The sequence below is a fragment of the Phasianus colchicus genome, chromosome 9, assembly GCF_987193195.1.
Source record: "Phasianus colchicus chromosome 9, bPhaCol1.hap1.1, whole genome shotgun sequence".
In the NCBI taxonomy this organism is placed as follows: Eukaryota; Metazoa; Chordata; class Aves; order Galliformes; family Phasianidae; genus Phasianus; species Phasianus colchicus.
The window spans coordinates 23,521,674-23,535,803 of record NC_143444.1 but is presented as its reverse complement, the minus strand read 5'-3'; the positions used below and the strand labels follow the sequence as shown (position 1 = coordinate 23,535,803).

Below are 14,130 nucleotides of genomic sequence, written 5' to 3'. Positions count from 1 at the left end.
CTTGGGACTAATCTGAGGTTTAATGATCCTGTAGTTACCAAGATGATACTTAATTATTTCTTTTTCATAGCATTCAAGCCCTGGCACTGTCACTTTGCTGGCAGCAAATCAAACACTGAGTTAGCTTATGTTAACTGTGTGCTAGGAACAGAAGATGAAGTCCTAGATAAGCACTCGGCTGTAGGAACTTCTTAAATTGAACTGAGCAGGGGGGATGCAGGGCAGGGCATTTGTTTTTGCTCTCAGCGCTATCCAGACCCCATGTCTATATATGGGGCTGTGTTCCACTTTGCTGGAGGGCCCCCTGTGCTCTGTGGGATGTGAGCTGGTGGCACGGTGACAGCTGTCCTTCTGCAGGTGGCCATCACCTGTTGGGGACTGTAGTGTCAGAGATTTGTGTGGACCACAGAATCAGCTCTGGGCTGCAGAGCAGGGCTGGGTGTGATGGCTATAAGCTGACCTGATGTTAATGTAAATATTCCCAAACAATGCCATTGTTCCTGCGAGTTCCTATCTCTCCCCCCTTGCCATGTTTAAGTTCTGACTAAGCTTTTGTTAAATGTTTTGTGTAGAGTTTCTAGTTTATCTTAACTAGACCTGCTGCTGTGACAGCTCAAATCTAAACTGAGGCTGGACTTATGGCCCAGATGCCAGATGAACTTGGCTGTCACAGGCATGTTGAATGGCTCTGGTCAGTGCTAAAACCAGGCTACACGTGATGAGGGCCAGTTGTGGGAGTGTACAGGTTTTGGGATGTTGCATGCCTCTGGTGCTGGGCAGAGCTGTGTCCATGCCACGGAGCAGCATGAGTCAAGGTTCTGGACAAATGTCCACTTGTGGTTTCCTCTTGATTTCAGACTACAGTTGATGCAGGAGTTGGACTCGATGATCTTCATGGGTTCCTTGCAACTCAGGTTAATCTATGATTCTGTGATTTTTCAGGCTGACACCTGTCTGAAGCAGGTTGGTTGGTTATAAGAGCTGAGTTCTACAGCCTGGTTAGCCTCAAGTAGGGTCTGGCTTGGGATCCTGGTGGAGTAACTCTTTAAGGCAGTGTTTATGGCTTGTAATTTGTCTTGAAGGGTTTTATATATACGTACATGTGTGTGTCTATGCGTGTGTATCCATACATTATTGCTCAGGAACGTTGTTTCCAATCCTTTTAACTTGTTCAGAAAGCAAACTAGGGAGAAACTGGCAGTGAGTCGGTGCAGCTTGCCAAGCATTGCAGACCAGAGAAGTGGTAAAACATAAACACTTTGGAGTTTATCCTCGAGATTTACACGGCGTGGCTGCTGAGGGCTGCACCTCCACAGCAGTGCTTCTACTGCTGGCAGTGTGTGAGCAAAAGGGCAGTGTGGGGCCGTCTGTCCGTCTGCCCCTGCCCTCCCGAGGTCAAACACCACCATGTTGGATGCTCTGTTGGCCGCACAGTCTGAGCTTTGGTCAATGGCTGCAGAACAGGTCTGCTTCCCCCATCCCGTGCGCTAAAGTGAAAGCAGACCTCCTTGACACTTAATCAGATTTGAATGTGGTTTTTGGCGTGGCTTTAAAGAGACTGGCAGTGAATAGCTAGTTTTGATGCCATTTATTAAAAACCTCTGGTAGAATTTGTCTCAGAAAGCTTTTGTGCAAGCTGGCAAACGTGCAAGGGTTTGATGCAGTTAATGTATTTTAATCTCTCCTGCACCCCTCTTCTCGTCTGTCATTAACTGTGGGCCTCTCAGCTGTCTGCTCCTTTTCTAGGATGATGGTAGGCTCCACAGAAACCTCTGTTCAAACACAGCCTAAATGAGGTTCCAGGGGCGTGGAGGAAAGTGGGCTTCCTCTGCATGGAGACAGGCCAGGCTGCATGGGTACCACATAAATCTCCACACAGAGGTGTCTCCACTGACCCTCCTTGTCTTCAACCTCATCGGGAGAGAGAAGAGGGCAGATGGATGCAAAATGTTGGTCTTTGACCTCCTCGGTAGCGTGCTTGTGGGATAGGCTCCTTGGAAAGGTCTGGAGTGTCTTCACTGCCCAGGGAGGTGATGGAGTCACCATTCCTGGAAGTGTTCAAGGAGTGTGTTGAAGGAGCAGTGTGAGTCTTAGGCATGTGGCTTAGTGGGCAATATTGGTGGTAGGTGGATAGTTGAGCTGTATGATCTTAGAGGTCTTTTCTTTTATGTTTCTGTGATTCACCCAGCCTTGGTCCAGCATGAGAACAGTGGACGTTCAGTCTTTTTTCTTAACTTTAACCCTCTTTTGTTCAGTACATCCACCTTCTTTGGGCCCAGAGGACCTTCCCTTCTATCTGAGCCCATTTCTTGCCCTTCACCCACCTTGGAGAATTGTAGGGAAATTTTTCACAGTTTGTGCCTGAAGGCGCTGCAGCCCCTTGCAGTATGGCAGAGGCTGTCAGGAGCACGGCTGAAGGACGATGACATTTGTGCCAGCAATTTGGGCAGTCCCTGGGCCCAGTGCACAGATCGTGCTGACAAGCAGCTCCCTGCCAGCTGTATTTTGGAGAGAGCTCACGTGTCAGCAGAGGGTTCGCAGGGGTCACTCCCATCCCTGCTTTTTGTCCTCACTGTGCGGAAGAGCTTAAAGCTGTGGTCGTGCCCTGGAGCTCTGTGCCTGGTCGAGGGAATGAAGCTGGAGCTGCATTGTATTTAATTTTATGTTGTTTGCTTCATCAAAGAAAAGAAAACCTGGCCTTTCTCTGCCCCTCTTGCTCACGTGAGTCGTGGTGCGAATTCAGTGAGGGGGAGGTGCGGGTGAGGATTGCTCCCAGGAGGGAAGGAGGCTGAGAGACTCTTAAACAAATGAGAACCGAGCGGCTTTGCTCTTCCCCTGTGGTTTGGCTGTTAAATAAACTCACCGAGGAGGCTGGCTGCACGCGCGTGCTGGTACAGGAGTGTGTTTGTATGTGGGCTGGGTTCTGGATGGTAGTGAAGCCAGTGCAGCTCACAAGTCCGTTGCACAGTCGGTGGTCATACTTGGATGTCTGCCTGGTTTATTTAGGCTGAAGACAGCAAATGCAAGGTAATACATGGGAACAGAGGAGCCTGAGTGGGTGCTGACCTCTCTTTCGCAGAAGACAAATGGAGGATGCAGGGATTTCATCCTTGGGTGATGCACTCCTTGAAGGAGCGATGCAGAAGTGGCCTTCGCTGGCTGTGCAGACTTTCTAGAGCTTGCATGAATGGTTATGGTCAGAGCAAAGCTAATGTCACCTTTCCCTATTTTCCTTTTCCCTTTCCAGGTTTCCACCTCAGTGGGACGGTGACAGAGCCAGCGACTGCGACAGAACCAGAGATGACCTACAAGGTGGCCATCAGCTTCGACCGCTGCAAAATCACATCGGTGACATGTGGCTGTGGGAACAAGGACATTTTTTACTGCGCCCACGTCGTGGCGCTTTCACTGTACAGGATCCGCAAGCCGGACCAGGTCAAACTCCGTCTTCCCATCTCAGAGACCCTTTTCCAGATGAACAGGGACCAGCTCCAGAAGTTTGTTCAGTATTTGATCACAGCACACCACACGGAGGTGTTGCCCACTGCCCAGAAGTTGGCTGATGAGATCCTGTCCTCCAACTCGGAAATCAACCAAGTGCATGGTAATTCCTTGTTCCTTCCTCGCTGGCTCAGCACTAATCCACTTGTTTGGGTCTGGGGCTGGTGGCCTTACAGTGGTGGTGGTGGCCGTTGTTCTGCCATGTTTATTGCTGGCAGTGTCAAACTGGTGGTAGAAGTGGGCAGCGGTACCACTCTGGTGCTGACCACGTGTCCCTGGTCTGCCCTCTGTGGGGATGCAGTGTCAGGGCAATGGGGAGTAAGAGGACAGTGGGGATATGGCTCCTCCAGCACGTGGTGACGCTGTGTCAGCCAGGCCCTGCATCTTGCTAAGTCAGATGTGACCGAGCTGGCAGGAGATAAAGCTTTAATCTCCATGGGCGCTAATTTGCCCGTAATAAATGAGTGCTGCTGCCCTGACCTACTGCACAAAGGCAATGAAGGATGTTTCCTGGGGCTTTGTGTTTTAAGGGTGCTTTTGAACTTCCTCCTCTAGAAGGCACCAGCTGGGAGTTGGTGTCCATCCCAGCCTAGGATATGGCGAGTCCCCCTGGGGTCCCTCGGCCAGCACAAGGCATTGCTCCTGCTGTGTCCTTCTGAGGAGCCCTGGAGCTGAAGTTACCCAGGGCCTCCAACAATGAGCCGGTCTGCACCGCGCCTGTCCCTCCAGCTGTAAAGCGGAGATAATGAATACTTATCTGCCACGGAAGGGCGTTGTGGGGATTAACACATGCCTGTTAGCTGCTCTGAAGATGAAAAGCCCCATATGCAGCCTAAAATAGGATCTGAACTGGTTGCATCCACATGTAGCAGTGAGGCCAGGGGTCCATTTCCATCCTCCTGGTGATGGCAGCTCTGATCTCAAATGTTTTCCCTCACCTCCCTCTTGCTTTTACCTTGGGGGAGGCTTTTGTATCCTCCGCTGGGCCACATCTGCTGTGTGTGTGGTTGTGCTCTGAAATTAATGGTTTGGAGATGCTTCCTCATTTTTTTGGTGTTAAAAAAAGAACGAAGAGCAAGAATCTGGTGAGGTCCATTCCCTCACTGAAGCTGAGATTGGGCAAGATCCCGCCTTCGCCATGCTTTGAGGCTGCATTCTCCCAAGTAGACTGAAGAAAAGCTTTTAAGACCCTGAATATTTATTGCTCTGGAGTCAGCAAAAGGCTGGTGATTGAAGGCCTTACAAAGATACAGATGTTGGCTCTGATTCAATATCTGCCTCTTGTTTTTACAAGTGGTTTTAAAAAACAAAGCAAAAATTCTCTGTCCTTTCAGACTCGTGTGGCTTCGTGCCCTCCAGCATGCAGTTTTGAACTGACAGAGCCACATGGCCTCACCCTATGGGGAAAGTCTGACAGCTGTGTGGCAGCCCCACCAGCAAGCCAGCTCCTCTGTGAGCAGAAGTGCACCCTGTGCACGTTAGAGAGATATAAAACTAATAGATTATAGAATTGTAGAACCATTAAGGGTGGAAAAGACCTCTATGATCATCTAGTCCAACCATCAAGCCAACAGCACCATGCCCATCAAGCCGTGTCCATCAGATGTCCCACCCCACCCCATGGAAAGGAAGGCTCAAAAAAGCCCCACCTTCAGGTTCAGAGTGTGGCTTTGGCTCTTGTCTCCAGACATTGCCAGCTTTTCCCTCCCCGTCCTGCCAATAAAGCCCAACCATGTGGCAGAGGAGTGCTGTGCATGGGGCTCTGGATGTCAGAGCAATCCAGCAGCTCTGCTGGGGCTCCCACTGGACGGGATCCAAGCCTACCCCACATCTCACCTTTCCTAGCTGCAGTTCATGCATTCAGTGAGGGTCCCTGATCCTGGGATTTGAAATCTTTTAGATGCTTTAAATAGTGCTTTATGTGCTTACGTGCATGTTTCTTGGTCTTGACTGGGTCAGGCTCTTGGGGTCACAGCTTTGTTCACCTCTGGGCTGAGGCCAGGGTGGCTTTTGGCTGCAGCTCTGCAACATGAACTAACCCAGCATGTGCCCAGCGACTGAGGTTATTGCACCGTGAAGCAAGAGCAGCCTCTCTAGAAATTATTTTTAACTTCTTTCATTTCTTCTAAGGAAAGGTCCTTTAGGTTTGGGTTGGGTTTTAGTCTGGTGAATGCAGGGCTGCTCCTTCTGTGTTGGTGGTTGGGATGAGGGGTGGGGGAGCAGATGCCGCAGCACAGGGGCATCTATGGAAGTTCAGGTTGGATATTATGAGAAATTTCTATTCAGAAAATGAGGCAGTAGCACAGGCTGCCTAGGGAGGTAGTGGATTCACCATCCCTGTAGGTGTTCAAGGAGCATGGAGATGTGGCACTGAGGGACGTGGTCAGTGGGCATGGACAGTGGGGTTGGACTGGGTGATCTTACAGGTCTTTCCAACCTTAGTGCCTCTATGAATGTCCCTCATCCATCGTGAGTGTCTGCTTCAGAAACAGTGCTGCCCCCTCTGTTCAGAGGTGCTCTTTGCTCCTTCTGTAGTGCCCGAGCAGCACAGGAGGCTGCAGGCAGCCGCCCACAAAGCTCACAGTAGGGCGTGAGACCTTTGCTCCTTACAGAAGTGTGCACGCGTGTGCTGCTCTCCTGGGCTTCTTTCCTAGAAGGAAATGCAAACTATCCAGTAACGATGCAGCCTCGGAGTGCAGCCAAAGTGCTCCCTCGTTCTCTCAGGGCTCAGTCGGAGCAGCAAGCCTAGGTGTGCCTGGCTGTCTGCTTCCCACTTGACCTCTGCGTGCTGAAGTAGGTCACGTTTCTGTTCTGGCAGATCACTGCAAAGGGCAGTGCACTCACAGCGTGCGTCTCACGTATCGCCCTCCTCCGCTCGCGGCCTCTGAAGTGGCAGCTCGAAATGAGACCGCAGTGGCTTTCAGTGCTGCTTCCTCCCTTGTTTCTGCGTGGCTTTCTGGCTCGCCACAAGGCTGAGGGCTGTCATTACACCAGCAAAATGCTCTGGCCTTTCCTAGGGGCAGCCAGACCCCCGCAGTTAGCAGTGTGCTCTCAAGCCTGTTTTTATTGCTCCCACCGGCAGTGTTGTGAAAGCTCACTGCCTGCCTGGGCGAGTTCAGCCTCTGTCCTCCTGGACACAGTCGTGCACTTGCAGGTGAGGTGTGTGGGGAAAGCTGAAGAACAAGGAATTAAACTCCAGAATGAATTGGGTTTGGTCTGGGAGTTGCAGGGCAACCATACAGAGGTGCTGGGAGGTTTAACCAGAAACTCCAGGGGAGCTTCAGGACTTTGCTCCAATGGAAATGATGGGCGTTAGAAGTCTGCAGAGCCGTGCCGTCGCGTCCCCATGGCCTGCAGTGGGACCACGGCTGTGATGGGCACAGTGCCACTGCTGGCAACTACTTTGGTCACAGGAGCTGAGAGGTTTCAACTCCCTCAATTGCTGTCAGATGTCTCTGCCTCTTCAGGCTGCCTCCATCCAATCTGCCTCCACTTAAAAATGGAACGGGAGGTTTGGGAGGCTCAGTGGAGCTTGGTTCCTTTCTCCCTTGCTTCACCGCTATTTTTACCCCTTGTTAGAGTTCATTTCCTTTCTGGTGCCTGGTTATTTTCTCTTTGAGGTTTCTGTTGTTTGTTTATTTGTCCGTATCCTCCCCCTCTGCTCCCTCTCCGTTCTGGGTGGCTCTTCCTTCACTCCTGGTTTCTATCCAAATGCTGGAGATGCAGCCTGGAGACTTTTGGCAGCACCACATGCAGTCGTGAGATGGCTTCTGTGAACTGCTCCATGGTCTGGAAGCTCACCAGGACCAGGATGGGTGCGTTTGGCTCTTCTGCCCAGATGTGGGAGATCTCAGTGTGAGCCATGGGCATCCCAGTGCTTCTGCAGCCCCAGAAACATGCTCCCCTCCAGGCACTTTGCTTTTCTTCACCTTCCACAGCTAATTTCTGAGCAAGGTGTTAGATTTTCCATGTCTGGCTTTGTTCCGCTTTCTCCCCCATTGATTTTTTCCAGCCCTTATTTCCCACTCTTCTCATCCCCTCTGGCTGGGTCTCTCGTGGGTGCCAAATAGTTAAGTGCTGAGCCCACGACAAGGGAGAGGTCCTAGCTGCTGTGATTGATGGCGTTTTTATCTGTGTTTCTACAGCCAGCGCGAATGGGTTTGTGAAACACTCTTTCCACTCAGGATGTATGCTGGTGTTTCCTTAAATCTGAATCCCGCAGGACAAAGATCAAGCGCATCTGAAACAGGCTCTTTGGAGCAGGAATGCTGCTATATGAGAAACGTGTTACGCAGGCTGGGGGCTGTGTTACATGCCGTTCCCTGCTAGTTTGGAGCAGAGACATGGAATTGCTCATCGGCTACGTCACAGCATGCCATGGGGACGCCACCACGGTGCGAATGTTGGCAATGGGAAGTGGGCAAATCCTGCCATGAATATTTAAACGCCACGCAAATCCTCTTGTTTGCTCTTAAATGTTGATCCAGCTCCCCGGTGTAATTGGGTAGCCCATTATCTGCCTGTTTGTGCGGCGTGTGTGGGAATCTGATATTACAACCCTCTGTATGAATCTTTTATGGGAGAGCAAAATAAATTTACGAGTAAACGTGGGTTTTATTTGGAGTGGCGAGAGCTGTGTTGCTAATTTAGCTGTGGTCAGAACCCAAACGTGAGAAGTGCTCAATGTGTTGTGTGGGAGGAGGAGATTTTATTTAGCTACATGCTTCTTTCCGTGCCGTCTGCGCTTTCCGCTGCATGCTAACACTGGGGTTAGCCTGGGAACCCTGCAAAAACACAGCCTCTTTGTGCATCTCACCGAGCCTCTGCTTTGAGCTGTCCCAGTGCCCTTGATGAGGAGCGAGCTGAGCATTTGTGCATGGATCTCTAGGTGTCTGCACCCTTCAGCTGTGGACAGATGACCCCATGGAGGCTGATGAGCCAACCTGGCTGATCTGGATAGCTGGGAGGAGTGGGCAGGCTGCTCGGAGGAGGATATTAAGAGCACAAGCATCTCAGCAACCCCGGTGATAGGGGCCGGATAAGCATTCGTGGCAGACAGATTAGTCATCGGTTCCTGATACGGGATAATCACTGGCTTGTCTGCTCTTTATCTGCAAGGGGGAGCGAAGATAAGGATGGACTTGGGGGAGGGAAAGAAGAGACACAGAAAAGCTGAGATGCGCTGTTGTGCTGCCTTATGACAGCGGGGAGCAGGGCTGGGTCACGTGCGGAGCTGGTTCCCTCCTTCCCAGCACAGGGCTGTGGGCAAAAGCGGTTTCCTTTCTGCTGCTTCAGATCCTGTCCCAATTACGTTGTTCTGTCAACTATAAGTTATTCCGCAGAGGGAGCAGCAGCAGCATCCTCTCCCTCCAGCACGGTACGGGCAGCGCCTGGGGCTTGCTGGAACAGCTCTCAGGCAGCAATTATTAGCAGAAATTAAAGGAATTTTGTAAAGGACATTAAATACAAATAGCTGTATCTTTTTGGGTCAGGAGCACTCTCAGCCTTTGCCGGAGGAGCAAAACCCCTCCGGTTGATGTCCTCTCGTTTATAAGCCAAGAAGAGACAGTCGCCTCGTGAGCAGTCTGGAGCTGGCTTTCCATGAGCTGCTTCAGCTCTTGGCTCCACCTCTCTCAGTCAGTGCTGGGGTGTGTACCCAAAGCAGCAGCAAGGAGTGGTGGAAGAAGAGATGGCTGCTTCCCATCTGGGGCCCACTGAAGCGTCCTTGTAGAACTTTGGGCTGGGCTCCTGGCCCCTCCTGGAGCTGTATTTCTGCTTGCCCCTTGTGCTCATGAAGCTGAAGATGTTGCTAGGAGGTAGAAAAGGCCTTGGGAAAAATGGGAATTGAAAGGGTCAAGGAAGGCTCAGGAGGGATCCATGTAGTTGTTTAAGATGCTTGTGGGCTTTTTCCTTTTGTGCTCTCCATGAGATGAGGTCTCTGCATCCTTCATCCAAGAGTACCTCTGTGAAATTGCTTCCAAGAGATAGGAAAAGTTTACAGAATCAGCTTTATGGATGCTGAAACAAATCCACAGTGTGGAGCAGGAGGAGAACCTCAGGCAATCCCAGGAGACGCAGAAGGCTCGGGGCTGTGCAGCTGCTGTGCCTCAGCATGGGGTATAGCAGGAGAGGAATGGCCTTCACTGTTGTCCTCCCAAGCATCACCCAGTGTGTCTTTCACTGATGGTGAAAGCTGGGCCAGTGTAGACCTTCCTTGGTGCTACCCTAGACTCATTAGGAGGGATGAGCAGGGTTGTAGGCATTAACACTATGCTCAAGATCCCTTTTAATGGTTGCTACTGCTGCCACCACCATGGGAGGAGAGCCTGATGTTGTTGGTGGGAGGGTTGGTTTGCTCTCACTTGAGCTGATAAAAGAGATGGGCCATTTCTTGCTCTCCATGAATGCCAACTCTGCTGCTACAAACCTCATTGTCTCTTTTTCCTCTTTCCCTGTCCCCCAGGCGCTCCTGACCCTACTGCTGGGGCCAGCATTGACGATGAGAACTGCTGGCACCTGGACGAAGAGCAGGTCCGAGAACAGGTGAAGCTGTTCCTATCTCAGGGAGGGTACTACGGCTCGGGGAAACAGCTCAACTCCATGTTCGCCAAGGTGAGGAGGAGCCAGCCCTGCTCCCTTTCCTGCTGCGCTCTGCACGGCGCGTCACGTAGCAGGCAGCCCGCTGGCTGCCCTGGCACGGTGCCCATCACAGCTGGGAATCTCTGCTCCAGTGCCTTCTCTCCTGGCCGCTGAGCTGGCAGTTGTAATCTAGGCTCTGGGTCAGGCTTGGGCTGTACTCTCCCTCCAGGCAGGTCCCTGCCTCCCGCACAGTGGTTCTTCATGAATCAAGGCTTTCCCCCCATCTCTCTGTTAGCGTGGTGAAGGGAAATCCACCGTGGCCATCCAGCTAGGGTGAGGGAGTTGGCATCCAGGTGACCTCATCCAGGAGTTGGACTTGATGATCCTTATGGGTCCCTTCCAACTTGGGTTATTCTATGACTGTCTTAGACACCTCCAGGGGATCATGGCTTGTCTCACAAAGAGCCTTCTCTCTGTCCTTTCCAGGTCCGGGAGATGCTGCGCATGAGGGACTCCAACGGGGCCAGGATGCTGACGCTGATAACGGAGCAGTTCATGGCCGACCCTCGGCTCTCCCTCTGGAGGCAGCAGGGGACGGGCATAACAGAGAAGTGTCGGCAGCTCTGGGATGAGCTGGGTAAGGGCCACCAGGAGCAGCAGCAGGATGAGCGGGGCTGCTGAGATTGCACGCCTTGTTCCGTTGGATTTTGGAGCTCATCCAGAGCTCACCCTAGTTTCCCAGCCAAATCCTGGTGGGACAGCTGGATCAGGCCCAAACTGCACATTTCAGCACCTTAAACAAACCAGCTCCTCTCCTGCAAAGGAGCCAGGGTTGATGTGTTTGCAGGGTGGCTTGTCCCATGTTTGCAGCATCTTGAAGCATGTACTGTGGTAAGGCGTGGAAATGGCAATGCCTTGGTGCCAGAAAAGCCCCTTGTGTTTCTGTGCTTCAGAAAGAGGAAGTCTTGTCCTAGCTAATAAATAGTTTCCAGAATGAGTGGGAAGGATGGGCAATGCAGAGCCTGGCTTTAAGAGAAATACAACTCTGGATAATTCTAGCTAAGCACCTTAGACACCAGCTCAGCTGGCTGATGATGTAATATGTGTAGTATCATTAGAATAAAACATTTAGATGACCTGAGCCCTGAGGGGATGGTTGTGTGGTGGAGTTGACCCAACAGTCATGGGCTCTCCTGGATGTATGGGTGAATAGTTTGACTTGTGCCATGGATTCACTGTGAGTCTGAGCTGTTCTGCTGCCTGGTGGTGGGAGATGCTGTTCAAAGGGCTGGACCAGCTCATGGGCTGAGACCAAAGAGATGTTGTAGAGCTAGAAGGATCAGGGTGGTCCGTGGTCTGGAGCCATACCCGTATGAGGAAGACCTTTGTGAGTTAATGTGCTTTGATGTGCAGGAGAGACTTGGGGAAGGTGTACTACACATGTAAAATCAGGAATGGCTGATGAAATTGCCAAGGAGGTGAGCATAGGGCAAGCGAAGGTATTTTTATCGGGCAGAAGGTGTTTCTTATCAGTTTGATAAAAATTGACTTCATGGCATGGTGAAGCTAATGTGATGGGAATCTCTGAGGCTGAAAGCTTGGAGGAGGAGGAAAATTATTTGGAAAAATAGGAGAGAAAAGGGCTGTTGAGTAGAGATGCCACTTCTCTTTCAAGAAGTTCTTGAATCACAGATTGTGGGAGGGTGGACAGTGGAGTATCTCTCCAAATTTGCCCTGCTCTTATGGTTTTTCCTTATATGCCTGTCCCTGCGGTGGGAAACAAGAAGCCAGGTAGGAGGTCTCAGTCGCCAGAGCAAAAACTTCTGGAGTTCATCAGTTGCCATGCTGTCAGAGCAGTAGCGTGGTGAAGCCATAGTTTTTCTGATGTAGCTCAAGAATTCCCTCCCTAAATTCACACTGCCCTATATGGTCTTGTCTGCAAAATAGTTGATAACCGGCAGTCGGCTGCCAGGCTGCTTTGGCTTTCAAAATGTCCTTGGCACAGTCTGTCTGTGTGGTGGGCTGGGGTTGGAAGCCTTCTCACGGCAGCAGTGCAGGAATGGCACAGACGAAGGGCTGGGCAAGGAGGGATGCCTTGCTCCTGCCTGCGGTTCCCTGGATGGAAATAAACACACGAGCTCTGCAGAGCTGATCCTGGCCTGCCTGCCAGAAAGATATTTCCAGGATTTGGAATGGTTGGATACTCAAGAATCCTAGAGAGGTGGCCAAATCCACCACGCCAGAATTTCCACATGGAGGAAAGCAAACACATCTGTGAAACATGGTTGTATGGGTGTCTAGGCAGGCCGGGATGCAGCAGTTTGCCCAGAACTGCAGATGATTGAGATGGTGTCGGCACGGTGCTCAGGGACAAGTGATCAACTCTATGTAAGGGATGCCAAAGCTGCACCAGCACTGCTGAGCATTATCAAATGGAGAGGGCAGGAGGGGAGATAACCTATGCCAGATGCTGCATCCAGCCCCAGACATTATTTTGGGCAAGCATTTAATAACGAATCGTCGATTTTAACAAAGACTGCATCACCAACTTGTGTGGGATTGGAAGATCAGCCCTAAAGAAGATTGTGGATTTATACTGGGTAAAATGTAAAGGATTTTGCAGGATTTCAGAGTTTTAAAAAAAGAAATAAAAGGCATCGTTTGCGTGTGCATGTGCTGCCAACTGAGCATCTATTGCCCCGTCTGCTGGGGAGCCAAGGGAAAGACCCGCTGGATCGGGAGCTGTGCGGCGTGGGAGTATTTGCCCTGGCGCATTACTACTTACGATTAAAGCCTAATTACAAAAAATAGACGAAAAACCAGCTGAAGTGCAGCCTGACCTTAATCTGCCTGGAGACGGGTTTATTTATCTCAGCCACTTGTTTACAGTGGGGAATTTCAGGAGATTAGACCAGGGAGCGACCCTGTGGGAAACGGGAGAATTTCTTTGATGGCTTGGAAACTTCAGTGCAGGATCTGAGTGCCTGCCCTCCCTGGGGCCGGCAGCAGGGACGCTGGGGTGGGAAGGCTCCTGTGACCCCCCCTTTCCACCCAGCCCTGCAATCAAAAAGCATTTTTGTTCAGAGGCTTAGCTTAATCGTGATCTGCCTTTTTGTTCCCCACTTAACCTTCTGCTATCGGAAAGTTCAGATGAAGGTTTCTGCAGCATGTGAGCAGACACGAAGGCTGACCCAGCTCAGCGTATCGGCTTGGGACAAGAGTCAGTCATGCTGTCACTTGGCCAAACGGCTCCAAAAACCCAACTTGTCCATTTCCCAGACTGCTACCTCAGTGCTTCTCCCCTGAGACAGATGTGAATCCCTCTCCCCAGCTTGTCCCCACCCCATCTTCCCTTCTATAGGAGAGCCTGGGGGCACGCTATTTTGGCAGCCAAAAGATACCTTGGAGGGTTCCCAAAAATAGCCTGTGAAGACATGAGGATCCCTATAGGATCGGGTCCTAGTGGAGCAACAGGAGCCAAAACTCAGCAGGCGCATGGTGTTCTTGGCTGCGGCGGAGCAGGGTCACCAAGCCCCATCACCGAACCTCGCTGCCTCTCCAGACTGAGAAACAAGCTGAGAGACAACTGTGCAAGATGTTGTACCACTGCTCATGTACCCCAGAGCTCTGCGTGGCCCAGAGACAGGGCTCGTTGTTGCCATAACCAAAGCCTGGTGGTGCTGTGGTGGATCTACCAGTGGGCACCTCTGCTTGTGCCAAAGAGAGCTCTGGCTGCCAGGCATCACACTGAGCTCTGGGTTCCTCTGCTGCGGACTGGGGGCTGCTGGGGATTAAAAAAAAAAAAGAGAGAAAAAAAGAGAGAGAAAGGAAGAAAATACACCAAATCTCCTTTATAAATAGTTGAATGCAAATGGCCCGAAGAACAATGGCAGATGAAATAGCATTCTGAGCGGGCTTTAAAGCACTGGGAACGTGGGTAGGATCAAAATCAGGTTAGTCTTTGGAGATACAGACTCTGCAGCTTGCCAGGATGTTTTTAAGCACTCTTTGATGTGTAGTTCAAACAGTAGATTTGTCCTGGCAGACAGA

General features: G+C 51.1%; 1 protein-coding gene and 1 long non-coding RNA gene across 2 annotated transcripts in view; both read left to right on the top strand.

The window, feature by feature from the left end:
• ZSWIM5 (zinc finger SWIM-type containing 5) overlaps positions 1-14,130 on the top strand; it is an 80,943-nt gene that overhangs the window by 56,739 nt on the left and 10,074 nt on the right. Inside the window, exons 2-4 of the mRNA XM_031604807.2 lie at positions 3,248-3,604; positions 9,965-10,113; positions 10,567-10,717. Coding sequence (XP_031460667.2) covers positions 3,248-3,604; positions 9,965-10,113; positions 10,567-10,717 — 657 coding nt within the window. The remainder of the gene's footprint in view (positions 1-3,247; positions 3,605-9,964; positions 10,114-10,566; positions 10,718-14,130) is intronic.
• LOC149916872 (uncharacterized) lies at positions 3,617-8,118 on the top strand. The gene is made up of 2 exons (XR_016469291.1): positions 3,617-7,316; positions 7,647-8,118. It is a non-coding gene; the product is annotated as an uncharacterized LOC149916872 (long non-coding RNA).